The 27,969-nt window shown below is 29.1% G+C and overlaps 2 protein-coding genes and 1 long non-coding RNA gene across 3 annotated transcripts; 2 read left to right on the top strand and 1 right to left on the bottom strand.

Moving 5' to 3' along the window:
- Positions 1–1,721: 1,721 nt before the first annotated feature.
- Positions 1,722–3,358, bottom strand: LOC125424327 (uncharacterized). Its single transcript, XR_007243152.2, has 2 exons — positions 2,647–3,358; positions 1,722–2,002 (listed from the first exon to the last, which is right to left on the bottom strand). It is a non-coding gene; the product is annotated as an uncharacterized LOC125424327 (long non-coding RNA).
- A 12,457-nt stretch (positions 3,359–15,815) lies between these two features.
- LOC107426827 (putative polyol transporter 2) lies at positions 15,816–18,068 on the top strand. Its single transcript, XM_016037124.4, has 3 exons — positions 15,816–16,108; positions 16,239–16,585; positions 16,732–18,068. The coding sequence occupies exons 1-3, from the start codon at positions 15,955–15,957 to the stop codon at positions 17,833–17,835; spliced, it is 1,605 nt and encodes a 534-aa protein (XP_015892610.1). The 5' UTR covers positions 15,816–15,954; the 3' UTR covers positions 17,836–18,068.
- Positions 18,069–23,236: 5,168 nt separating this feature from the next.
- LOC107426826 (phosphatidylinositol 4-kinase alpha 2) lies at positions 23,237–25,813 on the top strand. Its single transcript, XM_048480972.2, has 5 exons — positions 23,237–23,260; positions 23,941–24,081; positions 24,751–24,959; positions 25,132–25,293; positions 25,419–25,813. The coding sequence occupies exons 1-5, from the start codon at positions 23,237–23,239 to the stop codon at positions 25,675–25,677; spliced, it is 795 nt and encodes a 264-aa protein (XP_048336929.2). The 3' UTR covers positions 25,678–25,813.
- The last annotated feature ends 2,156 nt before the right edge of the window (positions 25,814–27,969 follow it).

Raw genomic sequence — 27,969 nt, 5'->3', positions numbered from 1 at the left:
ATATTGTCCTTCTTGCTTTTGGAATTGTTCACACACAATACATAAATCTATCCCAAATTATAATATAATCAATCGATGATTATTAATATTATATTAATTTTGACATTCTATTTTGATGGCTAATTAGTCAATTGGATTAGCAAGAAATTATAATCTCTTTTGTGGACTATGAAATGATACTCAAAAACTATTACTCACTTTGTTCCATTAGACTTTTCAAAGAGAATATCAGCAAATACCCTTGTTCAAATTATTCCCTTTCTTAATCAATGATTATTATCTTATAGTAATTAGCAAGTCCACAATTTTGGTTAAGCTTTTTGAAAATATTTAATTTGTTTCCACTTTCTTGGATATAAGAATATGAACAAACTTATTTTAAAGTGTAAAAGAGATAAATAATTAATGTAATTACTTTTTTTAAACTTGTATACCAACTAAATTGACCGACTAGCACTTCATTGATAATTCCTTATCTAACAACAGGCAGCAACCGAAAAGAGAAAGGGATAAAAATAATTAAAGGGTTCAACTTTGAGATATATAGCAAAAGCACCCAAATTCATGAAGTACGCTATAAAACTGTGCAGAGAGTGGCACGGTTAATTGACAAAAAACCTCCCCACATTACTATGCCAAACAAATTATGGCCATCATGATTTCCTGTACCAAACAAGGCCTTAATAGCATGCACATATGCCACTTAACATGGTTTATAATTTGGGGGTAAAAGAAGTCAACGTTCATCTCATTAGATTCCAAAACGTGCATACATCATAGGACCCTATAAATGGGGAGTCACGACTCACGACGCATGCTACAAATTTGTCAAACTCATTCACCAATATACATGTATCAAGGTAGATTTCGATCCCTAGAGATAAAAAAAAAAAGTCCAACTTCATCAGTCTTGTCTGATCCACAAGGAAATTGAAAATAAGACCAAGGTGGTCTATATATATATATATATATATACATGGAAAAATTCTATGACGAAGATGATCTGTATGAGAACTGTAGTATAAGTGTTTTTATAGTATTAATGACCATTTTTTAGAAAATTATCACCAATATTATGAAAAATCATCACCAATATTATAGTCCGTATGAAAACCATCCACACTATAGACAAACTGTATATATATATATATATATATTTTGTTGATGTAATGTCCTCGATAGATGAAAAATGAGAAACTGTTTTGTTACGTCTAATTCTTATTCCTATTTAAAATAAATCATTCAATATAGGCATGATATAGGATGACGGAATCATATCTCCTAAAACTTTCAAATTTCAAGAAGGCGTAATTAATTTCCATCAGCCCTTCAGAATCATGTTTAAGAGCTTACTTTTCTACCTTTATTCATCCAGTTAAATTCAAATTCTCAAGTAAAATTTTACTCCATAATAGATAGATTTTCTGAATTTTTATTCGATTTTTTTAAAAAAAACAAAACAAAAAATCAATTCGAGTCCAAATATAACTTTATCCATGTGTTTAAAGATATACCTGCAACAAGATCCAATCTATTATAGGTTTTATTCACAAACACATGGTCCCATATATACATATGTATTATCTGTAAATGGATTAGGAAAAATAAGCTAGGAAAGATCTCGTCCATAAATGTTATATGGAGCCCGAATTAGTGTAATAGTAATACTAATTTAAAGGTTATAAAGAGTGGATTATATATCTATAGCAGTTGAGCTTGAATTATTTATAACCTTACTCGAAATGATAATAATAATAATAATTATACAACTTTGATCCTAGGAATCCCAATTAATCAAAGCTTTCGTGTTAAATGATAATAATAATAATAATAATTATAATAAAACACAATAAACAAATGAGACAGAAAATAAATAAAACGCTACATACCCAATTCACAATTACAAGCCTATATATAAGCATGTTATGACTATTGTTTGAACATTGAAGTTTGTAGCAATGTTGAAATTTGCCCAGGTACTCTCGCACAAGTATTAGTCCACCTATTCAAGGCACCAAAAAAAAAAAAAAAAAGTATTAGTCCACCTAAATAGGAATCCAATTATTTTTTCTTGTAATTAAAATGGACATTTTAATTGGCACACTTTTCGGCAACCTTGATTGAATACAAAAACTAACACTATTATTAATATTATATTATTTCTGTCCTGTTCGTCTTTTCAACCCCTGCCAGTCAATATAATATTTGATCACCAACCTAACAATTTAAAAATTATTCAAGAGCCATAATCCCCGATTCCTATGGTTCTTGGACCTTTTTATTGAATCCTTGACAATTAATACATTAATGTATAGTTTACTATATGATCTCGATATGACATCAAACCATACCCTTCTCTCAACCAAATCAAAACAATATTTTTCCTTTTTCTTTTTCCTCATTATTGTTAAGAAACAATAAGGGGAGAATTAAAAAAAAAGAAAAAAAAGAAGATATTTAATATGTTTGAAAAGGCTTTTCAAATCTTTAGAATGAATATATCAGCAGTTATAACTACTAAACCAAGTTTAATAAGTCTCTTTAGACTTGTTCTTCAAAAAAAAAAAAAAAAAAAAAAAGAGAGAAGAAAACAAATAAAAACAAAAAGTAGTTATCATAAACTGCAGGTTAGCTTTACACATATACCTTAAAGATGTTACCACCAACAATACCACATCCGAAAATTTGAGTCAGAGAACCATTTTCCCAAGAAAGTTGTGGAGAGTAATTTATTTGAAAATTTCCGTTGCTTATAAAATTTTTATTGTTGATTGTTCTTTGTTCATGTAGCTCTTTCTTCCACACACGCGGCTTCATATAATCGCCAAGTCTTCTGAACCAAAACCATTTGTTTTTTTTTTTGTCAAAATAAAAGTAGTAATGAGGAATCTAAGCGATGAGTCCTAACCAAGAGGGCCCAAAGCCGTAGACAAGTGGGGCAACTCACAATTATTAAAGTTGATAGTTATTGTTTTTTCTTTCAAAATCCTTTTTGATATAAACTTTTCCTTTCTTTAGAACTCTCAAATTTCAAATCTTCGAAAGAGACTGGTTCGTTTGACATGGTTTCCAGAATGGTGTTTTTGGTTTTTAGGACTCAAACGCCAAACTTGGTTTGGAATAATCTTTGTTTTGATATTCTTCTTTAAAGTTTTTGTTTTATGCATTTTTAGAGTTTTAGTTTTAGTTTCTTCCAAAAAGTTTTCAAAAAAAATATATTTCACTGATTTTGATTAATTTTTTTAAAAATTACTTAAAAGTAAAGCACGACGTATATACTAAAGTACTAATGCCAAATAGAGTCTAGAAGCCAGACTAATAAAGTGTAACTAAAAAAATAATAAAAAATTTAAATAAATCTCAAGCACAAGCTGTAAAGTAGCATAATAAAAAATTATCGGTCCTTCAATATCAAGCCAAAATAATATGTAGGAATTCAAAGGCACGTGAGGTGGACTAAATTGCAGCTAAGAGTAGCAAAGTTTTCAAACTGTCAGGATTTAAAATCACGTTGACACCAGGAAATTTTTTTGTGTGGACAAGAATTCTTTCTCAAAAGCCTCATGTCATGTCATTGTAACCAATAACACAAAAGCTCACGTCTCCAATCACTACCTCTCCGAAATGCTTGAACCGAATTGCCTGTTGGAATTAATTCAATGTGTGGTGGTGTGGTTTTTGTTTTAACTGCCAGAAATTTAGATATTTCATCTCCTATCATTATTTAGTAATTTCGATGAACATTTTGTAGTTGCTTTCTTGGAAGGTCAATCTAAGTCGACATAATAAAGCTCCTTAATCTTATATGATAGATGTGAGCTAAATTCAATTTCGGCTAACATGCCTTGCTTGTATGTTGTAGAAACCTCACTTTTAGTAATCCATCCAAAAACTATTCGGATTATTTTTTTGGGGAAAGGAATCAAATTAGCATAAGTTTTAGCTCCTTCTATATCAAATTAAAGGTAGATACAGATTGTATTTATATAGAAAAATAAGGTTCGTCCTCCAGGTTTTTAGTTTTAAAAAATTAAAAGAGACTTTAAAATTGTAAAAATCCCATTTTCGAAAACTCAAACGTATAGGAGGTGAATTTTTATATACTTCAACAGGTTTCTTTCACAATCGAGTTAGAAATAAAGCCTAATTCTGTGAAAGTTGAAATAATTTTTAAAAATTGATAGCAACAAGATTTGCTACTGTTTAGTTAGGGATGTTATATTTTATGTACTTTAATAGAATAAAATAAATTAATAATTGGTTTTTTTAGTGCCTTTTTTTGGATAAATAAAAAATTATATCATCGTAATATTATAGATAAATAAAAAAAATACATTATAGTAGTATCATAGATATCGTATCGAAATCCTATAATAGTATCATAGGTATCATATTGAAATCCTATACTATATGGCATGAAACTTTCCAAAATAATAATATTAAAACTTATCAAGTCCCAAACTACAATTTTCAAATCTGCAAATGTGAGCGCTATTTGCTATTGTTGAGCACGAATAGCAATTTTTGTATGTATACCTAGCTACCTGAATAATGTAAACAGCAGAATGTTAAAGGAAGATTCATTTCTTCTTGGGATTTCAGTTCAACGTTAACTGCAAATTCCGGTCTAAAGTAAGAAGCTACCAGTTAGGTTGTTATCTGTTTTTCTGCCAAACAATGCCGAAAATTGTCCCATTATTAAAATATATGTTTTATATATTATATTATAATTTATATACATTGACACACGGTATGAAATTGATGCAAACTTGAAAGGGACATAAAGCTACAACTTTCTCTTTTGAATGATCGATCATGACTGGTTTTAAAGCAGGTGAAATGTATGTTATCCATATTCCAAACATATATAGCCATCCACAATCCCCCTCCCACAAAATTATGTCTAATATTATGATTGGCTGTGTCTAATATTATGATTGGCACACTCCAAATACCCTGATTTGATATATTTTGAGAAAATTACAAATTTACCAAATTTTGTATGACATGATATTTGTGTTTCCATAAATTACAAAAATCTTTGAATTTCATCTTTGCTTCATTGTTTTTTTCTCCTCACGTAATTAATCTTTCACTTTTCCTTTTTTTGGTAATAGTCATTTTAATTAAGTATTTAAAAAATACAGATGCCCACTCACAAAAACTTATTACAGAACTACATAATCAAAGGGATGTTAACATTGTTTTTCCTGTTATCAAAATATAAAATAATATAAAAAACATTGTTTTTCCTTTTATGTTTTATTATTACTAGAATTATTAGAGCAAACTTTTCACTATATATAATATAATTTCTGAAGAGAATTTGAGATGGTTCTAATTAATAACAATATTTTTCTTTTTATTTTATTTTCTTTATCATTTTTTTTTTTAAAGATCTTCGCTTGATATGTTCTAAAACTAAACTGTTTAAAGAACCTTCAAGGTCTTAAGAAACAAAAAAAAATTAAATAATAATAAAAATAACAATAAAAAATAAAAAAATTTAGTAACAATAATAACTTCAGTCCAGCCCAATCTTGAATTTCTGTTTAGTTACACCGGTAGAACAAAATATTATCTATTAGTTACCTCAAAATATCTACCTATCTATCTCTATATATATTATCCATTCAAAATATTCAGATAATTTTTTTTTTCTTGTTGTATAATTGATTGTTGAACAGGATTCAAACATGCAGCATGAGTTAGAAATAAAATTTTATTGGTTTTAAGTAATTAGATAACAAAACATGCAATTCGTTCTTTTTTTTTTTTTTTTTTCCTTCTCCCTATTAGAGCATCTTCTATGGTTACTTCTATTGGAATCTATATAGCATTGATTTTGGAAAATGTTCATGCTTATATGGTATTTTCTCTATTTAATATACAAACTTTTAGACAATTTCTCTTCAATAGGTTCTGTTTAAAATATCCTAAAATGTTAATGTATAATTTTTTATTTTAAAATTATATATAATTAAAAAAATTAAAAACCCACAGCAAAAGTTATATTTATTTTAACAAAAGTCAATAAAATAAATAAAATACTAACTCAGTCTGTCTAACAGAGCTTCCAGAAGTAGATAGTGTCCTTCACAGTTTCTATTTCTTTTATTGCCACATCAGCTTGACAGAGTTAATGCACAAAACCATTTGAGAGGATTTTTTTAAAACCTTATCTATTTATCTAATGTGGCAAAAGATTTTTAAATGGATAGAATTAATATACAGAGCCATTTGAATGTTTTTAAAAGTAAGAGAATTCAAATTTAGAATTATTGGTAAAAAAAAAAAAAGATGCAAAATTATAATTTTTATATGAATTTGTATTTTATTTTGATTTTATAAAATCAAAATATTCCGATTGGATAATTATATTATATATATATATATATATATATATTCTATTTTATATTATAATGTTAGAATTATTAAAATATTCACAAAATTTATTTACTAAATGATATGATAATATTTAATTAGTTTTTTTTTTTAATTCACTTATCCATATAAGGTTTACTTTTTCGTATTTAGATCCTATTTGGATAATGATAAAATTAATATAAAAGTCCATAGAATTAGATATGATGAAAAAGTTGTTTTTGCCTATGGAAGTGTTATTTTAAAAATTATAGTGAAATTAGTTTTAGAATTATTTTTTTAAAATACAAATTTATTCTAAATTTATTATACAATATTAAATTTAATTACTTATAAATTTTAACTTCTTTTTTATTTAGCAAGTTTTAGAATTTAATTGCTTATAAGTTCTAAATAATTTCTACAAAGCTTTAGAATTATTTTTGAAAATACAAATTTATCCTAAATTTATTATATAATATTAAATTTAATTGCTTACAAATTTTAATTTGTTTACTTTTTAGCAAATATAACAATATAAAAATTGATTTGCATAAACTTATTCTAAAAAAATTAAATCACAAAGAATCAGTTCTTTTTAAATTTTTACACTTTTCAATTCGAATTTTAAATTAGATAAATATTGTAACCATAAATATTTTAATACTTATTAATTAATAAATAAATTTAATAGATACTTTAATATTTATAGATTACTAATATAAAAATTGGAGTTTTGTATGCTTGTATGGTTAAAGGGAGCAATAAAGTACGAAATCTATAAAAATTAGAAAGGGATGGGAATTTTTTTTTTTTTAGTTTTTTTTTTTTTTTTTTTTAAAGCAATGACATGATTAAGCGTCATTTCTTGGTAGTTTTGACCAAAGATACATCGTACTACTTGCATACATACTAAAGCTCCAATATCTGAAAACTAAAGTAAAATATTTTGAGGATCAAACGCATTAATTTTGCATATTAATGATCATAAAATTAATTAAAGAGCCACTTGCCCACTAAACTCTAGCATGTGTATCTAACTCCATTCTAGTATGATCTGTATCTAACTCGATCCCACAATCAATAAATTGCTGTCCTTCTGTAAAATGGGATTAAATTTTTAATATTTCTCGTTCAATCTCCCGTTGGCCTAACATATTCCAACCAGGCTGGTATTCATGAATCATGATCATATTATTTCATACCATCGCTTTTTTCAGCAGTTTTAATACTTGGGAACTTTTTTATTTTTATTTTTTTATTCCTCTTTCCATCTCTATCGCCAATGCCAATGATAGGATAGTACATTATTTAAAAAAATATTAATAATTTTTTTTTTTAAAAAGCAAACTACTTGTTAAAATAAAATAATATTATATCCATACAAATTAGATATAACTAATGACAGAAATCTCCATTTTAATATGATATTTTAATTGATAGTCTAATGGTAAAATATATTTATTTTAGTATATGGTGATTTTAAATTTAAATGTCATATTTATAATACAATAAACGAATCAGGATTTTTATTCCCAAATAGTTAATTTATGAATAATACATTAATATGCATTTTCCATATCATATATGGTTTCAATTGTAAAGGAAAAAAAATGCATTTTATTAAAAGTAAAAATTTATTTTCCTTAAAATGTCTTAAAATACTATTAAGGGTTGTAGCTGAGCATAAAGAAACCACTCAGCCTTCATATCTGTGGATCTAGAAGTTGAGGTTCGAATTTGACAAACCTCATTATTGTTTCAAATGGTCTCACATTGCAATACTGCATAGTATAGGACTACAGCCTAATACCTATGATACAATTATAAGGCATCGTTTTGTTTTTAGCAAAAACAAAAGAATATCTTGAAAGTAAAAAGTTTAAAACACATATTAAATATATTAGACATATTGTAGTGTTGTAGAAATGAAGAAACCACATTTCTTTTTAAATATAATTGATATATATATATATATATATATAATTATTCCATTATTTTTTCACCTTTGCTACAATATAAAAAATATATAGAAAAAAAATTTTTGTTTTGCTATTTTAATTATTTATCGTTCATAATTTTTTAATAGATTAAATTAGTAAAATATGTTACTAATAATTTTTTTTTATCATATATGTTAAAAACAATGATTTTAATATTTATTTAACATCCATATTATTAATTTATAATGTATTATATAATTTGTTAACTTCCCATTTACATATTTTTAACTGAAAATTTTTCTCATAATTAAAAAAACTGAAAATTTCATCATATTTCTAAATAAATAAAATAATTCATATATATATATATATATATATTGTGGTTCCGTATTTAACCAACTATGCCTCTATACAATCACTTAACCCCTTTATGTAATAATTATCACCACATGATTTTGAAAATTTGCTTTTAATTCTTGAGTTTGCAACTACACGGGGAAAAAAAAAAAAAAAAAAGAGTGAAAATAAAATAAAAACTGGGATAATTAATGAATTATGTATGATAGGTACAATATATGCAATCTAGAGTTAAACAACATTGTCTCCTTTTTTCTTAATTGGAGATCAAAATTTTTGGAGTTCGGACTACTAGACAAGGAAGCATATTTTATTATATATATTACCCTATAAAGCAAATGGATTTTTTCTTTTTTTATATTGTCGTTTCTGCAATATTACTCTCCGAAGTAAAACCTTTAAATTTTGCTAATTAACTTTCTTTTTTCTTTTTGTGGGTATAAACCCTTTTGCTACTTTTCCCCCCTCATATATGTATACGAGATATCTAATGGTGAACTTGTCCTAACACTAAATAACGTTCCATATCAGCTGGTTAAAATATAAAATAATTAACATTACCAATAAAAATAAATTATAAAGTGGAACAAGGATAAGAAACACATAATTAACTAAGATATTAAACAATGCAACCAATAATAAAAAATAGTATGTTAAAAGAAATATAAAAAATAAAAATAAAAATTTTTGGAAGCCGAATTAATAATTAAAAATGTAACATACCACAAAATACACAAATCAGAAAAAAGGAAAAGGTTGTTAAAGTGATCTCTGATCATGTACTTCTCAGCATGTTCCTTTTTGATGTAATATATATATATATATATATATATCTATATATTACCGATAATCTTATATCACAATAAATATCTAAATTCTGACGTAAAGGCAGTGTAATAGCTTTGAATCCAATGAATCTGTTTCGTGAGGGAAAAGATCTTGATCAAGAATGTAATAAAAATAATTGATTAAATAATACTAGAAAGAATCACAGAATCAATCTACCGACAGAAAATTTAATTTTTAAAAAAAAAGGTAGCTGTCTAACTTGCTAACTAGGAACTAAATAATTAAATTTCTGGTTCAATCATGATATCTGGATGTTATAAAGTACTAATTAAAATTTTATAAAATACAGATTAACGTTTATCTTTCCGTATTTTAATAAAATCTTGATGTAAAAATGATTATATACATAATTTTAAATTGATAAAATAAAATTTTGTCTTCGTTATAGAATTTTGGTAACGTTCTCTTTAAGGCATCTAACTTGCAAGTTACAATAATAAGAATAGCCAATCTGTCCAATACCAACTCTCTCTCTTGGGGTCAATTTGATTACTCAAACAAGTCAAACGGTGCACTTTAGTTTACAATTCCCTAAGAAAAAACTGAAATTTTCTAAGTTTAATTTATTGAATAGATGATATCTTTGAAAAGCTTGGCTAATTTCTTAGTCAAGTTTGTAGAATCCAATAAGTCAGCAACTTGTTCTCATCTGAATTTTTTTTTGTTATCTTTTCGAAAGTTAGGTTGATCATCATCTTCATCTTCATATATATATATATTATGTGGGTGATCAAATGGGTCAATTAAGGGTACGTGCATGTCAACACGTGGTATACACTTAATTGGTGCTGTTGTAAAATTTAGGTACGAATTATTATACTAAATGCTTAATTATATGAATCAAACTTAAGATTAATTTAATTTTAGGCGTGCCAATCGAAATATGTAATTTGGTTGTTTTCTGGTGAAACACACATGAGTTTGCATGCATAAACAATAAAATTTTTGTATAAAAAAGCCAATTATTTGTGTTGCCTGCGTAGAGCTGTTGTCCTATAATTAATGTTTCTGATTAAGCTTGTTTTTTTTCAATTTTTAAATACTTTGCAATTGGAAGAAGCTAGGCGATAGAAAATATGACAAATTTAAAGTCAGACTTTGGATTGCGAGTGAGTGCATAGATTTTAAATTTAAGCTTAATGATATCTTATTTATGGACTTTGAGAGATTTATTTATTGTTATTAGAGTTATTTTTTAATTTAAACATTTGTATTGGTTCAAACTCGGGTTTCTTTTTTCCCCACTTAAAAGCTAGTTAGAAATAATAAAAATATCGAAATACAAACATCTTCGACTCTTTGAGGGACAATTAATTATAGTGGTAACTAGATATCCACTTTAAAATCACTCAAGAAAAAGATATTTGCTTAAAGAAATGGTTAATTCTATTTATTTTGTTTTGTTATACGAAATTCTTGGCACTTAATACCTTATACTATCCTTTTTTGAAAAAAAAAAAAAATACCGTAACTTTTCCAAATTAGAGAAAACATTAACATTTTGTTTAAATACCCATTCAAAAAGAAACATTTTGTTCAAAATAGTTGTTATATGAATCTTTGACCCAGCTGTATTTTATAGTTGTTATATGAACTTTTTCATGATAAAAATGTCATAAACTATTAAAAAGAAAAAAGATAAAAACTATTATATATATTAACATAATTGAAGTGAAGGTGAGCAAGTTGCGACGAGAAGGGGCAAAGTGTATCTTAACATGATATGAAAAGCTCAAAGTGGGCCAGTCCTAGATGTTGATAGATCAGCCCATCAATGTTGACCCAATGTGGTAGTCTGAACGCTGAACTTTCACACACATTTGGGCAAATCAAAGAAATCAAAAACTTTTTTGAATAAATTTCATCCCATTTTGTATCCATGTCTCTGGTTGACTTGCCTATTGACTCAAAAAATAAAAATAAAAATAAAAGCCGAAAAAGAAAGTAGAATAGAAAATATGAAAAATGAGAAAATATGAAAAATAATTTTATACGCAAAAATACATATTCTCAAATTTTGTGTAACTCTGCAATCTGCATAATCTTTTATTTTAATTCTTTGTTGTTGTTATTTTTGGGACTCTGCAATTTTCTTGTTTTCCTTGGCAGAAGCATGAGTACAGCTAATTTTTTTTGCTAAATATTGGAAATATATATATATATATATATATATTAATATATAATTAGTTGACATTTATTTATAACTACCAACATAAGCAATATCGAATTGTGAATGGTAAAACCAATGGCTGATTATTTGAATCTGTTGAAGTAATTTTGATTTCTGGCTAGTTAATTTTTTTTTTCTAAAAACAATCCAATAAGATTTATTTAAATTGAAGCATTATTGATTATTGGTGTTTTAGATTTTCTTTTAATGTTTATAAAAAATAGTTAAGCCTTAATTTATCAGAAAGCTAGCGTGCATGTGATACTCGATCGAATAAATTATAAGCAAAGTTTACCAATAAAGTAACTTTTTTATATTTTGATCCCCTGTCCCCTTTCTATATAATATATAAATATATAAAAAGAAAAATGCTATTTATATATGTATTGATCTATTTTGAACTTCCATGTCTCTTAAATATTTCTTTTGAACTCTCCTTCTTTTCCGGCATTACTATTTTATTTTATTTTCAAAGTTTTGATCGAATGCCAAACAGAGGGAGAAAAAAAAAAAAAAAAAAGAGTTAATTTTCATTAGACGTGGTCCTCCTATAGTTTATTAATTTCCAAATCAAGCCTAGACCAAGCTCCTCTTTGGTTCTTCCTATTTCATCATTTCAGACCTTCCTTTCTCTGCTCCTTTACCATCTAGTTAAAAATCCAAAATTAACCGAAAAAGAGAAAAAAGAAAATACATATATATATTATAATAGAGATATATATATATATATATATATATATATATATTCTTCAATTATTTTTTTTCGTCCAATTTGAGTCTTAGTTTGGTTATTCAGCCCATCCATTATTACTTAGTAAGAAATGCTTAAGAAAACGAAAAGTGATTCTACCTTTTATTTTAGGGTCTAAAACTTTGATTAACCCAATGGTCCCAAACCCGTCATGAAATTTTCTTTTATTAATTTATTCCTCTACATAGAGTTTACGCAAAATAAAAAATCGTAATTTAAAAAAAAATCTAGAAAATACTAGTTACAACTACCTTTAATCTTTAGGAGGTAATTACTTTAGACAATATCATTAATTGAATTGAGCTTAAAGAGAAGCATATAACTTATATAAGCCAAACATTGTTTCAATCAGAGATGGTCATTAATTTTACCAAACTAAATGCAGCATAGTTTCACTTTTCAGTAAATATTAATTATTAGGGGGGCTACCATTCTACTTACTTTCCGAGCTATATATAATAATAATTATTATTATTTTTCTTTGCATAAACTATATATAAATACTTGGATAAATAATAGTCAATACTCAATTATTAAGATGAATGGGTACATTAATATATTTTTTCTCTCTCAAAACGTTGAAAGCGGCCATTGAATTCGAGTAATATTAGTAAATTATTCTACAAGTTTGTCTCTGAATCGATATTCTAGGTATGATAGAATATATGATGCTCTAATAATATTGAAATGTGATGTGACGATATACCTACTATTCTTTGCAAATAAAATATATATGGCAAAGAAGCAATTAAGCGTTTGCATTTATATTTTTTCTTATAGTAAAAACATATATTGCCAAAATTATATATACATGCATGAATGAACTAGACTTATAGTATTGCTGATTTAAGAAATTTTATATTTCTGTCTTCGTATCCTTCCACAAGTCCAATTAGCCGTATTAATTTAGGATTATAGCTAATTTAGCCTCATTAATTTAAAATTTATAATTAATTGCTCTATATATGTAAATATTATTTGTCATTATTGGTTACTATTATAAATGAAACTCATATATTATTTGATAATTTAAATAAAAAATTTTAATTTTCAAATTAAAATTTTAAAATAAAAAATTAATACATAATTAAAAATAAAAAAATTAATAATTGTTATGTCAGTAGTCCACCGTGATCATTACCATTAATAATAAATAGTAAAAATTATATATATAGTACTTTAGTTATTAGCTCCAGTTCATATTAATTAATTAGTTTCTATCCCATTGCAAACAATATGAAAAGAGGATTTTTTTTTTATAAATAAAAAGTAATAACAATAATAATAATAAAAACTTGGGAGAGGTATTATTATTATTATTATTATTTTTGACCACGGAGAGAGGTCTTAGCTTTGAATTTCTACCACCTTGATGCATGTATATGTTCTTAATTGCGGTTGGTCCAGAATATTAATTGCCATCTTAAAATATACAAGGAGAATAGGGTAATCGTATATGAAAAATTAAATAAATTAAAAAAATTTAAAAAAAATATAGAAAGTTGCAAGTGAAAATTACGTGTCCTAAAATAATTATCGTCCTCGACAACTTCAACTATTGACCTTTCTTCTTTTCCATGACTGACCGGCTCTGTTCTAGGGGCAGGGAAAGCAGGGTTGTCTTTTTTATTTTATTCATTTATTTATTTATTTTATTATTATTATATATATATATTTTTTTTGTTTAAAGCAGGGTTGTCATTTAGACCATCAAAATTTCAGGTTACAAATCTTTTCTCTAAATTATGTATATTATTGCAAAATGCATACATATGATGATTAATTTAAAAAAAAAAAAAGAATTGTTTTAGCTAGTTCTTCCAGAAAAGTAAAAGTAACAAAGAAATGTGTGGATATATATAAGATGCGGTCCAGATTGGGCATCTCATGTATTAACCTATCAGCACACATGATTCTCTTCGATTGATTGTGTGGAAGGTAATGACGTAGACCTGGAAAATAATTGTAGTTAGAAACTAAAACATTGTTTTATTTATTAATTGACCCCTCCGAGTGCTTATTTCCAATATTAATATTTCCCACATAATAACCAGGTTTAGGTGGAATCTAAAGTAAAATAAAAGAAGAAAATATAATATAGCAATTAATTTCAAATTAACCCTTGAAGAATCAAATTCAAAGTGAAAACCCATAATGTCATGTGTTGTACAGAAAAATTTACAACTTTGTCACTCAATTAATGATTAACCCAATTATACACAAAACCACATAGATGACATGATGGTGCTCAGAATCTGTCTGCAAATTATTAATTAGTTGGGTTTTAATTATTTACTGAATTACTAGTGGTAATAAAACAGTGAAAGTAATGTCTGGTAAAGGAAACGTGAAGAAAAAAGCCATGCAAAGACAAACGATGTTGAACAGTGATTGAGCCAAAAACAGTGTAATATTTAGTCATTTTCAAAGGGCCACAAGGCCAATTTGCATCAATTATCTTTCTGTTTTCCTGTTAGGATTGCTTGCTGGCGACCACATTATCAGACTTTGTGTGGCTGCATAACTTGCATGGTTTAGCTATTTATAAACTATTCTTATTATTTTATTTCATTATTTTTATTATTTTATCAGGATCTAACCGGCCACTTTATTCCCTTTTCATATATATTTAATTACTTTCAAATGTTGTTTGGATATATTTTTGAAAAGGGATAGCTACATATTATTCCCTTTAATTATATAAATTTCTTTTGGTAGAATAATTATATAATTTTTGCCTTTTTTTTTTTTTTTAGGCTAGTGTATAATTTTGGCCTTTTATACTCTTAAATTCCTCACAATATATTGACCGATGAATTTGGTGAATTAAAAAAATTCATATCAGTATGTTTAAAAACTGTTTTATTATGTTTTATTAATTTACTTTTCGACCAATACATATGTTGAACTTTATCGAATTTGTTCCAAAAAATTTTACATGATTAAATAAAGTAACAGAAAAATAATATATGGGATGTTGGAATTTGGAGTACATGTGCAGAACTTAATATAGTTGAGAGAAGTAAAATATAACTATCCCTTTTGAAAAATTATAATATTTGAACCCTTTTAAATTTTATTTTATTTTTTTGGTTAATCTCACTTGCAAAACAGACTCATACATTATTAATATTGACCTTCGAAATTGCAATTGAAAACTTGAAATATTAATTAATGTGCATAGGTAGAGCCGCTACATGGTTTCTTTAGTCTTTTTTTAACTAAAGAAAGGACAGTGAAAATGAAAATGGAAATGAAACCAAAAAAATAATAAAAATAAGAAAAAGTTACGGAGGGAGCTATTATGTGGGGTGAGTAGTGAAAGGTCCAAACAAGGATGTAGGCCCCTTTCGTTGTTCTATATAAGTGTAGTCCGATGCTCAACTAGCACTGCCAAAAACCCATCCGCTTCCTGTTTTCATGGACATCTAAATCCCTCTCTCCCTCTCCCTCAATCCAGAGATATATATACCTTCTCTCTCTCTCTCTCTCTCTCTCTGTCTTTGTCTTTCCCGGCAGAGATGGCTGACCGGAAAGTTGACACTAATGGAATTTCCAGCGCCCGCCCACCCCAGACACTAGCTGATTTTGATCCTCCAAAGAAGCCTAAGAGGAACAAGTTTGCGTTTGCTTGTGCTATTTTAGCTTCTTTGACTTCCATCTTACTTGGTTACGGTGAGTAATCTGTACTCTAGTGGTTCACCATGACACTAACATCTTTCGCAATGCCATTAGTGGACTAAATTGACCAGTTTGTTGGCGCTTTGTTTTTTTTCTTTTTTTTTTTTGTATTTAATTATTGCAGATATCGGTGTAATGAGTGGAGCAATTATCTACATCCAAGATGAACTCAAATGTAGCGACGTCCAAATCGAAATCCTTGTGGGTATCCTCAACCTTTACTCCCTCATCGGGTCCTTCGCCGCCGGAAGAACTTCTGACTGGATTGGCCGCCGCTATACCATCGTTCTTGCCGGTGCCATATTTTTCGTCGGAGCTCTTCTCATGGGTTTCGCCACCAATTACGCATTCCTCATGTTCGGCCGCTTCGTAGCCGGTATCGGCGTCGGTTATGCCCTCATGATTGCTCCTGTATACACAGCCGAAATTTCTCCGGCGTCGTCTCGGGGCTTCCTCACGTCTTTTCCAGAGGTATATATATATATATACACATATTAAAATTTTATTCTATTTGGCGTGGTGGTTAAAAAGGAAAAAAAAAATATATATATTGTATGTACTTACATCAACGTATAATTAAATTAAAATAGTGATTGAGTGATTTTGGTTTGTTATAGGTATTCATCAACTCTGGGATATTACTTGGTTACGTATCAAACTACGCTTTCTCAAAGCTACCAAAGCACTTGGGATGGCGGTTCATGTTAGGAGTGGGCGCAATTCCTTCAGTTATATTAGGCATCGGCGTGTTAGCCATGCCTGAGTCACCACGTTGGCTCGTCATGCAAGGTCGGCTGGGCGACGCCAAGCAAGTCCTTGACAAAACCTCAGATTCCAAAGAGGAGGCTCAAATTAGACTAGCCGACATCAAAGAAGCCGCTGGGATTCCTGAGCACTGCACGGACGACGTCGTTCAGGTCAACAAGCAAAGTCACGGTGAAGGCGTATGGAAGGAATTGCTTCTTCATCCCACACCCACCGTTCGTCATATCTTAATCGCAGGCGTTGGTATACATTTCTTCCAACAGGCATCGGGTATAGACGCCGTCGTTTTATACAGTCCCAAAATCTTTGGGAAGGTCGGGATCAAATCCAACAACGATAAGCTTCTTGCGACCATGGCCGTTGGATTTGTCAAGACCATGTTCATCTTGGTCGCTACGTTCTTCCTCGATAGGATCGGACGGCGTCCGTTGCTTCTAAGTAGCGTGGCGGGTATGATCTTCTCACTCGCGACCCTTGGAGTGACCCTCACGATCATCGATCACTCGCACGAGAAGCTCACGTGGGCGGTGGCCATTTGCATCGCCATGGTGTTAGCCTACGTCGCGTTCTTCTCCATCGGACTGGGTCCCATTACCTGGGTCTACAGCTCTGAGATCTTCCCGTTGAGGCTACGCGCTCAGGGTACGAGTATGGGAACGGCAATGAATAGGGTGGTGAGTGGGGTCATCGCGATGACTTTTATCTCGATGTACAAAGCGATGACGATTGGTGGGGCCTTCTTTCTTTTCGCGGGAATTGCAATTGTTGCTTGGGTGTTCTTTTATACGATGCTACCGGAAACACAGGGTAGAACCCTTGAAGATATGGAGGTCCTTTTTGGTAAATTCCATAAGTGGAGGAAGGCAAATGCCATGCTGAAAAGCAAGAAGACCATGGAAACCAGGGGTAGTGATGTCAAAACAAACGGTCAGATACAGTTAGGGACTCAGGGGTAATTTTAGTTTTATGTACTTGGAATTGGAAATTTATATATACATATATATATATATATATATATATTAGCTTTATGAAAAAAAAAAAAGGGAAAAAAAGTGTTTGAAACTAATAAAGTAGCTTTTACAGAACAATGATGAGAGAATCTAAATTACTATATGCCAAGAAGAAAGACAAAAGTTGATGAATTATGATGATAACTTTGTGTAATGTATAGTTTGTTCCCTTTTTTCCATTTTGTTTTTCTTTCATATTATTATTAACTTTTGAATTTCGCAATTTATAAATGTGAGGGGGAAAAAAGAAGATAAAATGGTTGAATCTAACTTGAAATAATTAATAATGTCCTAGCTAGAATTAATGTTTCTCCACATACTCACATTTTATATATAGCCATGGAAATGGCTCATAAAATAGAGTCCTATTTTTTAATCAGCTGTCAACAACACGAGGAAATTGTCCTTTTAAAGACAGATTAGTTGGCATGGATTTGTGGTGTGAAACCTGTAGATTCTGAATTGGATGAAACATGAAAATGGACATGTACTGAACTGTAATAAATAGTGATAGAAAGTGAAACTGGCAAAAAATTTTACTGTGCTACCAGGAGCACTGCTTGGATTTTGGTGATGGCTAAATATTTAGTGATTTCTTTTAATGCATCTTCTTTTTCTACTGTTTTTCCTTTCATTTTATATGGTACAAGAAAAAATAGAATGTGTATCTCTTTAAGTCAGTCGTCCATTCAGAGGGTAAACTGCTTGGAATTTAATTATTTATTTACAACTTTACAAGGCAGATGTAGAAAAGGGACATCACATTTTCTTTTCCTTTTTTCTTCTCACTTCCATTTTGTTTTATTTGATTCTTAAAGGCTTTATTTTTTATTTTCTATTTAAAATGACATTTACACGCATAAAGATAATTTAGTGGTGGTCCAATATGTTGTCTCTTTCATTTGGCCCAACTTCAATTCTGTGGACAATTTTAACTTCACTTCTAAAATTTCAAAAATATTGTTTTTTGTGCAACCAAGTAATTTGTTACAAAGATAGGCATTGCTAGTTTTGTGAATTATGAGTTTGAATGATGCTGACTTTTATATATTTATTCAGTTTCCCTCTATTTTAAATTATTGAGGAATCGTACAACAAGTTTTAAAACATTTATCAATGATGCCATAATCACTTTGACAAAAAAAAAATAATAATGCAATAATCACCAAATTTTATTTATCAATGGCAAAATTTTGGTTAAAAAAAATTGATATACAAATTGGTGTCCCTAATATTATTCTTATTTTATATGGCTATTGAATTTGTTTTTAAAATAGAAAATTTAATACAATTGAACAAATTTAAGGTTCATAAAACAAATTTGTATTTTAAAACTCATATTCATTGTCTATATTTCAAACAAATTGTTTTAAAACCGGGTGTGGATATAGATAAAGGGATATATTAAATTATTATAATCATGTATTATAATCATATCTTTGGTATGAAAGTAGTGTAATATAATATGGTTACCTTTGGCCGATCTAAGCAAAAGTTAAAAAATGATCTCCAATCCACAACGAAATAGACAAAGCGAGTTATGGGATGTAACAACCAAGCATGTGACATTTGTCTCAAGATGGACAAAGATTTTCAGTTCTCTTTTACAAATGTATGGGGATCTGACAGCTCCACAAGCAGATATCCTGGAATTTTAATTATATGGACCCCAAATAATTTAATTTTTGAAAATTTGAACCTATAGAGACCAATTGGCTAATTAAATAATGATGTCGCACTGAGTTTGCCATTACTCAAATATATTTTGCCTCTACTATAATTCACATCCAATTTATAGAGCATGCTTGTTTTATTGAAACAATGCAGCGGCGAAGCCATGTTGATTGTTTCTTTTTTGAAAAGATTTCAAAGTTCCAATCTTTCACTTCCAAAATAGGACATTTCAATGTCAAGGGTATTACTTTTTTGGACAATAATTTGATCCAAATCATCACATCCTCAATATCAAACCAAAATACTAATAATTATAATAATAATAATAATAGATTAAATATATATACATACATACATATATATATATATATATATGTATGTATATATTATTTTTCTGAAAAAAAAAAAAAAACAAAAAGACCTATAGCTGGTTTAAAAGCTTTTGGGATGCGAAACTGAAGACACAGAATAAGGCCACAGAGGTCCAATAGTCCATTGGGGCACATTTTGAATCCATTAAAGTTGCTTCAGCCATTACTATTTTGTTCAGAATTATCGTTTTATTGTACATTTGTTTTATGATTTCTCTAGCCTTCATATTTTCATTCATTATTAAATTTTGATGAATTAACCACCTAACATTCACATAGATAGATAATACAAAAAAATAAAAAAAATAAAAAATAAAACATTCACATAGATAGATTACAGGGAGTACAATTACCAAAATAATAATAATAATAATAATAACTAAAGAAAAATAAATTACATGAAATATACATATATAAATAATTTATGTATATTTAGGAGAATTCTTTTATCAGGACATCTGATGGGTTTTTCATCATAACTTCATTTTTTTATTTTTAAATTGCTTCAAAAGTTGAAATGTATAATTATTTTCAAGGTTTAAATAAGTCAAATAGATTCACTTTGTTCTCCTAAATTTTATTATATCACACAATTTATTTAGACCATTAATATGTTTTTAAATCTTAACTTTAAAGACATTCAAAAATTTAATAAAGGAGGTCGTAATATTAAATTCATAAGCATTTGATGAAACCGACTATATTATATATACATATACATAGGGTAGTTCTATGGTGCGTCCACATGCGAACCCACATCAAAGCTGATGCTTTTAAGAAAAAACGTCGGTTTTACTTTGTGTACATAACAGCAAAGCCAATCTTTTTTTTTAAAAAACGTTGGCTTTGCTGCGGTCCCCACTGTAGTCTCACCCTATATATATATATATATATATATATATGAGTTAAATACATTGTTTCTTGAAAAAAAAAAAGTTAAAGATTTTTTTTGAAATATAATTGATATAAGAACGAAAGAAAACATGAGCGATAAATTTCGTCTTCCATTTTCTTTAAGCTAATTAAAAATTTATTTTGGTATATATATGTAATATAAAATAGGGACATGTTAAGCCAAATATTCGAAATATAAAACCATTTCTTTTGGAATATACTTCTATATAAGTTTTCTCTATGTATAAACAAATTAAGATACTTATTAAATTTCAATCCCTGTCGCTCCCCTATATTAACATAAATACCATAAAAGAAAAAAAAAATAATGCTTCTCATCAGGCACATGTCAATTGTGTCTCCATTTCACTTGAAAACAGCAAAAACTTTACTACTTAAACTACTTTATATACTCACCACCAGTACGTTTTAGGATTCATCGTGATAGATAAGTAAAACCTTTAAGAAATAAGTGATAAGTTTTACATATGTTAAATATTTATCTAATGCTTTTAGCCCAAGATTTGATATTTTTGTTTTGCAATAGGTATTCATGAATGTAGGGTTGCTACTTGGATACAAACTAGCTTATTCATTTTCCAAGCTTCCGGATTTCTTAGATTGGCTACTCATGCTCGGTGCCATAGCAATTTCTGTTGAAATACCACTTATTCCAAAAGCTTAAGCTGATGGAATGTGAACTTTAATTTGATTTATATTTTTCTCTAATACTTCCCCTCAAATGTAGGTCCGCCTTTTTTGGGCTTCTTTTGGATTCTTACATGTGTTTTTTATTTATTTATTTATTTATTTTGGGTGGAGTTGTTGAGTTTTAAACTTATGACCTCTTGAATCTCTATCTCTAATTTCATGTTGAATTACCACTGATTCAAAAAGTTTAAGCTTTTAGGAGAGTCAAAGATCCAAGAGGTCTTGGGTTCAAAACTCAACAACTACATCCAAAAAATTAAAAAAAAAACATGTAAGGACCCAAAATGAAATCCAAAAGAGGCAGACCTATATGTGAGGAGGAGTGTTAGAGAAAATATAAATGAAATCAAAGCCCACTTTCTATGAACTTAAGATTTTGGGATCAATGATATTTCAACATTTACAATATATATGAATTCAGTATTCACTTATTGAGATATTCATACATAAAATACACGATACATATGGGTTCTGTATTTGTTTGTGCTGAATTCTGCATGTACTTGTGTCTAAGTGTGTATATAATGTACTTTTTTGAGTTGCTGACACATTTAATATTGTTTTGTGGACTGCATGTCACTGTTTCATATGTCAATCTGATGACTTCTTAAATTGTTGTACATAGGTTACTGGAAGGATATTTGCTTAGAGCAGCTCAAAGAAGTGATTTATTTGCCCATATTTTAACCTGACATTTACAAGTGCGTTAATTTGACATAATTATGTTAATAAAGTAGCATTTCTTTTCACATGGTACATTTTTCTTTTTTTGTTTTATTTTTGGGTTTATTTCGTTTCATTGATAAGAAGGTTTTGAATGGCAGGGAGAGACGTGTGTACCAGAATCAAGGAAAGAAGCTATCTCTGGGAAGGTATGTCTGGAATGTGCTTTTGGTATTTATAATTGTTCACTCAATTGGAAGCCAACCACTTAGACATAATTTGAACTTAGTAACTTTGGTTCTGTCCACAGAAAACTAGATTCCGGACACTTTTATCAACTTAAGAGGTGCCTAGAACTGTTCAACATTGCATTGCTTGATATAAACATGTAATAGGTGACAAGCAGCATGCAGCCTAATATCTCATGGGTCTTCTTGGTACTATGTTTAATATATTAGTTAAAATCATTAATTTCATAGCATGTTTTCTGTTTAAAAATATCTTAAAAGTCATCTTTAATGCTCTCTAAAGTGGTATGACTCGCGTTTACCTGGCAATCCTTTATGTTTTCACATATTATGATATTACCCTACTAGATATTGTTTAGAGCCAATTCCTTGGATTTGGTAAATACGTCATTTTTTGGTTTGTGCTACTTTTTGCTCACAAGTGCAATAATGTTTAGAGCCAATTCCTTGGATTTGGTAAATACGTCATTTTTTGGTTTGTACTACTTTTTGCTCGAAAGGGCAATAAGAGCTTGGACGAAATTTTATGCATTGCAGACTAATATAATAGGCCACAGGTTGCCTCACTAATGCAAGTAATATTGTAAGAAAAATTACATACTCCACTTAATCACACCCAATTCAAACACAAAACATTTCGTATAATTTCGCTTTGAAGTGTTACTTGTTGTGATTAATGCTGCACATTTCTCAAGAGAAATTAAAAATAAATAAATAGTTGTTTCTGGAAATACTTAAACAGTAAGTAAGTCATGGAAATTGATGGAAATACTTAGTAAGTAAGTCATGGAAATTGATGAAGATAAGTGTGTAAGTTTGACTTGATTTTCAAAATACTCATGAATGTTTTTAGTTGGCAAATAAACCGACTTTATACTTGTATAAATAGGAAACTATAGCTTCCACAACACATATAACAATTACATTAAACACAAAAAAAAGAAAAAAAGAAAAGAAATGAGTTAGCCATAATTTATTTTTCCTTTCTCCACCGAAAGTATCCCATTTTTTATTCAAATAAATCAAATCATTTCTATTTTATTTTGTTACATAAATCAAAATACTCTCCAATAAATTCTATCATTACTGAACAACATCCAGAATTTTAGGTTTGAAACTACATCTTTTATTTATTATTATTATGATTTTTTTTTTTTTTGCTTCCATTAAACTACATCTTTTCATTTGTACTGAATATTAATTATTTCAGGTTTATACGTAACCATATTTAAGTTTGCCGTTTCCAGTTTTTCTTGTTGTTAAGCTGTGATCATCTTGTTTGGGATGTCATACGTACTAAATTGCATTTTGGATAATATTTGTATATCTAATGCAATAAATACAAGATGATAATGGACACAACATATAGCTTAGCTGGGTGACCAGATTTTCTGATCTTAAAGCTTTGATTCTAAATATTACGATGGCAATATGATATTAAGTATTATTATTGTACATACATGGGTTTAACTGAGTTCTTTAAATTATAGGTTGGAGATAATTGTCGTCAAGATGTTCTTGCAGTTGAAGTGATTGCTCTTCTTAGTGACATATTCAAAGCAGTTGGAATCAATCTTTATTTGTATCCCTATGGTGTACTCCCGACTGGCCCAGAAAGAGGCATAATCGAGGTGAGTTTGTATCTTGTGGCTTCGTCTAGTAGGAATGTGGTTTCCGTACATTCTTGCAATGTTGGTCAAAGCTTGTGCTTGACACAATTATAAAGAAGTTGGATTGTGTGTGCTTTAAAATTGTTTTACGAAAAGCTTTTTGACAATATCCTATGCATATGACCGGCAAAACTTCATGCCAATTCAGTTGTTTCTTTAAACGATTCATGATTCTTTTCTTCTTCTAATTTTTTATTTTTTATTTATATTTATTTTTTAAGATTATATTTGACTTTGAATATGTCCTAAAGTATGTCTGATAGAGCAACGTTTAGGAAGTCAGAATTTGTGTGAAATTTACAAGATTTTTTTTATTAGGCTTCTCCCCATCCCTCTGCCCCCTTTGCTGGGTTGAATTTATATATGATAGTTGTACCAATTTAGAAATAATATGAAATTTTCTTGACTTTAAGAAATCTCATTTTTCTTTAAAATGTAAGGATAATGTTTGCATGTAAATGGGTAAATTTCTCAGCCAGTCCCAAGGGACTTTAAAACTTAAACCCTTGCTTTTAATGAGCAACATGATCGAGCTAAGGTTCCCTACTAAATGTCCTTTTCCAGTAAGAGTAGTAGTCATCGTATATTTGTATGTACTTTCTCTCTTTTAATTGCTTTCTTATATTGCAGGTTGTGCCTCATACACGGAGCAGAAGCCAGATGGGTGAAATAACTGATGGTGGCCTGTATGAGATTTTTCAGCAGGACTATGGGCCTGTCGGCTCTCCTGGTTTTGAAGCTGCACATGAGAATTTCATCATAAGTAGTGCTGGTTATGCAGTTGCCAGCCTTTTACTTCAACCAAAGGACCGGCACAATGGGAATCTTTTATTTGACAAGTACGTCCTCCTTTCACTTTCAATAATTTGCAAAGCAAATATTTGAATTGTGTTGGCAAGTAAGATAAAATCTTTTGGTAATCTCGATGTTCAGACGCTTAATATTATGTTAAGCAAAAATCTCAAAGTAATGAAAATGTAGAAGTGATACTAAATGTGCTTGTGAATGCAGTGTGGGGAGACTTGTCCATATAGATTTTGGTTTCATCTTGGAAACTTCCCCAGGTGGAAACATGCGGTTTGAAAGTGCACACATTAAGCTGAGCCATGAACTGACACAACTATTAGACACTTCAGGAGTTATGATGAGTGATACCTGGTACCAATTTGTGAGGTATAATGGCTTTCATTATTGCGTCTTCTCTCTCTCTCTCTTTCTCTCTCTCTCTCTCTCTCTCTAAAAAGTCCAAGTCCAATTATCAAACTTTGGGTTCTTTGTTTTGCTTCATGTGTCCATAGCTTGTGTGTGAAGGGATACTTTGTGGCACGTAGATATATGGATGGAATCATCAACATGGTGTTGTTAATGCTTGATAGTGGACTTCCTTGCTTCAACAGAGGCGATCCCATTGGAGATCTTCGCAAGAGATTTCATCCTGAAATGAGCGAGCGTGAGGCAGCCAATTTCATGATTCATGTTTGCACAGATGCTTACAACAAATGGACTACCGCTTGGTATGACTTGATACAGTGTCTACGGCAGGGCATTGAGAAGTAGAAAAAGACATTTTTGGAACTCGACTTCATTTTGTACATGGTTGTGTGTGTAAGTTGTAGTTTTTTTTTTATCTTATTTTATTTTATTTTATTTTTTATAATATTGTCTTATAGCTTCAATTTTTCCAAGGGATTTCCACTTTTACTAGGGAGGATTGTATAAATGGGATACAACTCAATTTGAGTTCTTTTGTATTCGGTATTGGGATTCCTCTTGAGGTTTTGTAAAATAACAGTGCGTAGTTATTATTTATAAATGGAATCCAACAATTATTTGGAGCAAATATATGGTATGTAGAAAAACTTGACCAATTGACACAACAAGTGGACCCCTTGTTTCCAAATCCTTACCGAAATGTTTATATTATCTACTTAGTAAGGGCTTCCAATCTTGCTATTTGTTTTACCAACTTCGTATGCATGTTAATGTAGCAGATAATCACCCATGTGGATATCCAATTGCTTTTTTCAATTTTTTTTTTTCTTGAACAAAAGATGAATGTTCAAGTTCTTATCATTGTCCTAACTAGGGGTGGGCTCGGTACGGATTGGTTCGGTTTTTGGGGTTTTTTTAAACCTAACCGACCAATTCGATTTGGGTTGGTTACATAATCGAACCGAACGGAACCCAATACAAAAACCGAACCGAACCGAACCGACCATACTTGATCGGTTTGGGATGGGTTTGCGGGTTGGGCCGGTCTGGGCTTCGTGTTGGGCCTTGGCCCAAATTGTATATATATATATATTTCGAATTTGGTATTTTTTGGACCAAAATTGTATAAAAAATTTTTTAGACTTTTTTAATCATCAATCTATATTTTAAATTAGATATTCTTTTCAAATTATTCTTTAAATTAAATAATTTTAACATACATCCATCTACCTAAACAAAAATACCAAATAAGTTAATTATTAAGCATCAAACATATTAAATAATACAACACATAATCATACAACTATAATACAAATCTACTACTACCACCACCCAATTATAAACCATACATCAACAAATAAAGTATATAACAAGTCTACAACCATTATTAGCTACAAAATAAAATACAACCCATATTTGAAATCTAAAATTTTAAAATAAACTTATAATTAAATAAACTAATAATCCATAAAAATAAAAATTAGTTTAAATATTGTTTTCTTCCACATTCTCCATTGCATGAAAAGCCACCAGCAGCAACCACAAGCTCACTACCTCAATAAACCAAATTCCATTCATCCTTTAACAAACATTAAAATTATAAATAAACATTAAACATTAAGCATTAAATGTAAAGAATTAGCAATCAATAAACATTAAGTGTATTACTAAAATATTATCTAACGTAAAAGATAATTGATGATTTGGAATTAACAACAAACTTACCAAGTAATCATATATCAATTAGGTGGAGGTAAACTTTGTTTTGTAACCCAAGATGCTCCTAAACAAATTAAAATATGATATTAGATTAATTAGTAAGCTAAAAGAAGTTGTAAATATTACTAAAAAATTCTAAAAACTCTAAAATAGATAATAAAAATAAAATTACAAATAATAATAATAAAAAAAATTCTTACCCGATTCAATAGAATCATAATATGCGACATCTTCTATTGGTATTTCAACTTTATAATCATACGTCATAGGCTTTGATTGCAACCAATTTTGAGAACAAATCAAAGCCTCCACCATTTTTGGACCCAATGAACTTCTGAATGCATCAAGAATACGCCCTCCGGTACTAAAAGCAGATTCGGATGCTACTGTAGAAACTGGAATGGCGTATACATCTCTTGCAATTTGAGATAAAATTCGATATTTTGTCCAATTATTTTTCCACCAAGCCAAAATATCAAATTTCTCACTCTCCACATCCTCACATGGATCAAACAAAAATTTATCAACCTCATTCTTTATTTCCAATTCATTTTTTTCCATTTTTCTTTTTTTAAATTGTGATTCTTTCAAACGTCGACGATCATCTATGCTTCCATCATCCAATGAATCCATCATCATCCCACTTTGTTGTGCTTGCATTGATTGACCATCATTTGAATTTGATACTTTAGAACTCCCATTCATAGAATCAATTTCCTTATAGAAGTTGTAAAGGTTAACTAAAGTATCTTTTACATCCCTAGTCAAAGATTCAACCATACCACTTTCATAAGCATCCTCAAAAAGATATGATACATATTCCAGCTTATATCGTGGATCAAGCACAATGGCAATAAGCAACAACTTGTTGACATTTCCAAGTGAACCCCAATATTTGTCAAACTTTATCAACATTTT

This window comes from Ziziphus jujuba, chromosome 9, assembly GCF_031755915.1.
Source record: "Ziziphus jujuba cultivar Dongzao chromosome 9, ASM3175591v1".
In the NCBI taxonomy this organism is placed as follows: domain Eukaryota; kingdom Viridiplantae; phylum Streptophyta; class Magnoliopsida; order Rosales; family Rhamnaceae; genus Ziziphus; species Ziziphus jujuba.
This window is presented reverse-complemented; position numbering and strand designations above follow the sequence as displayed.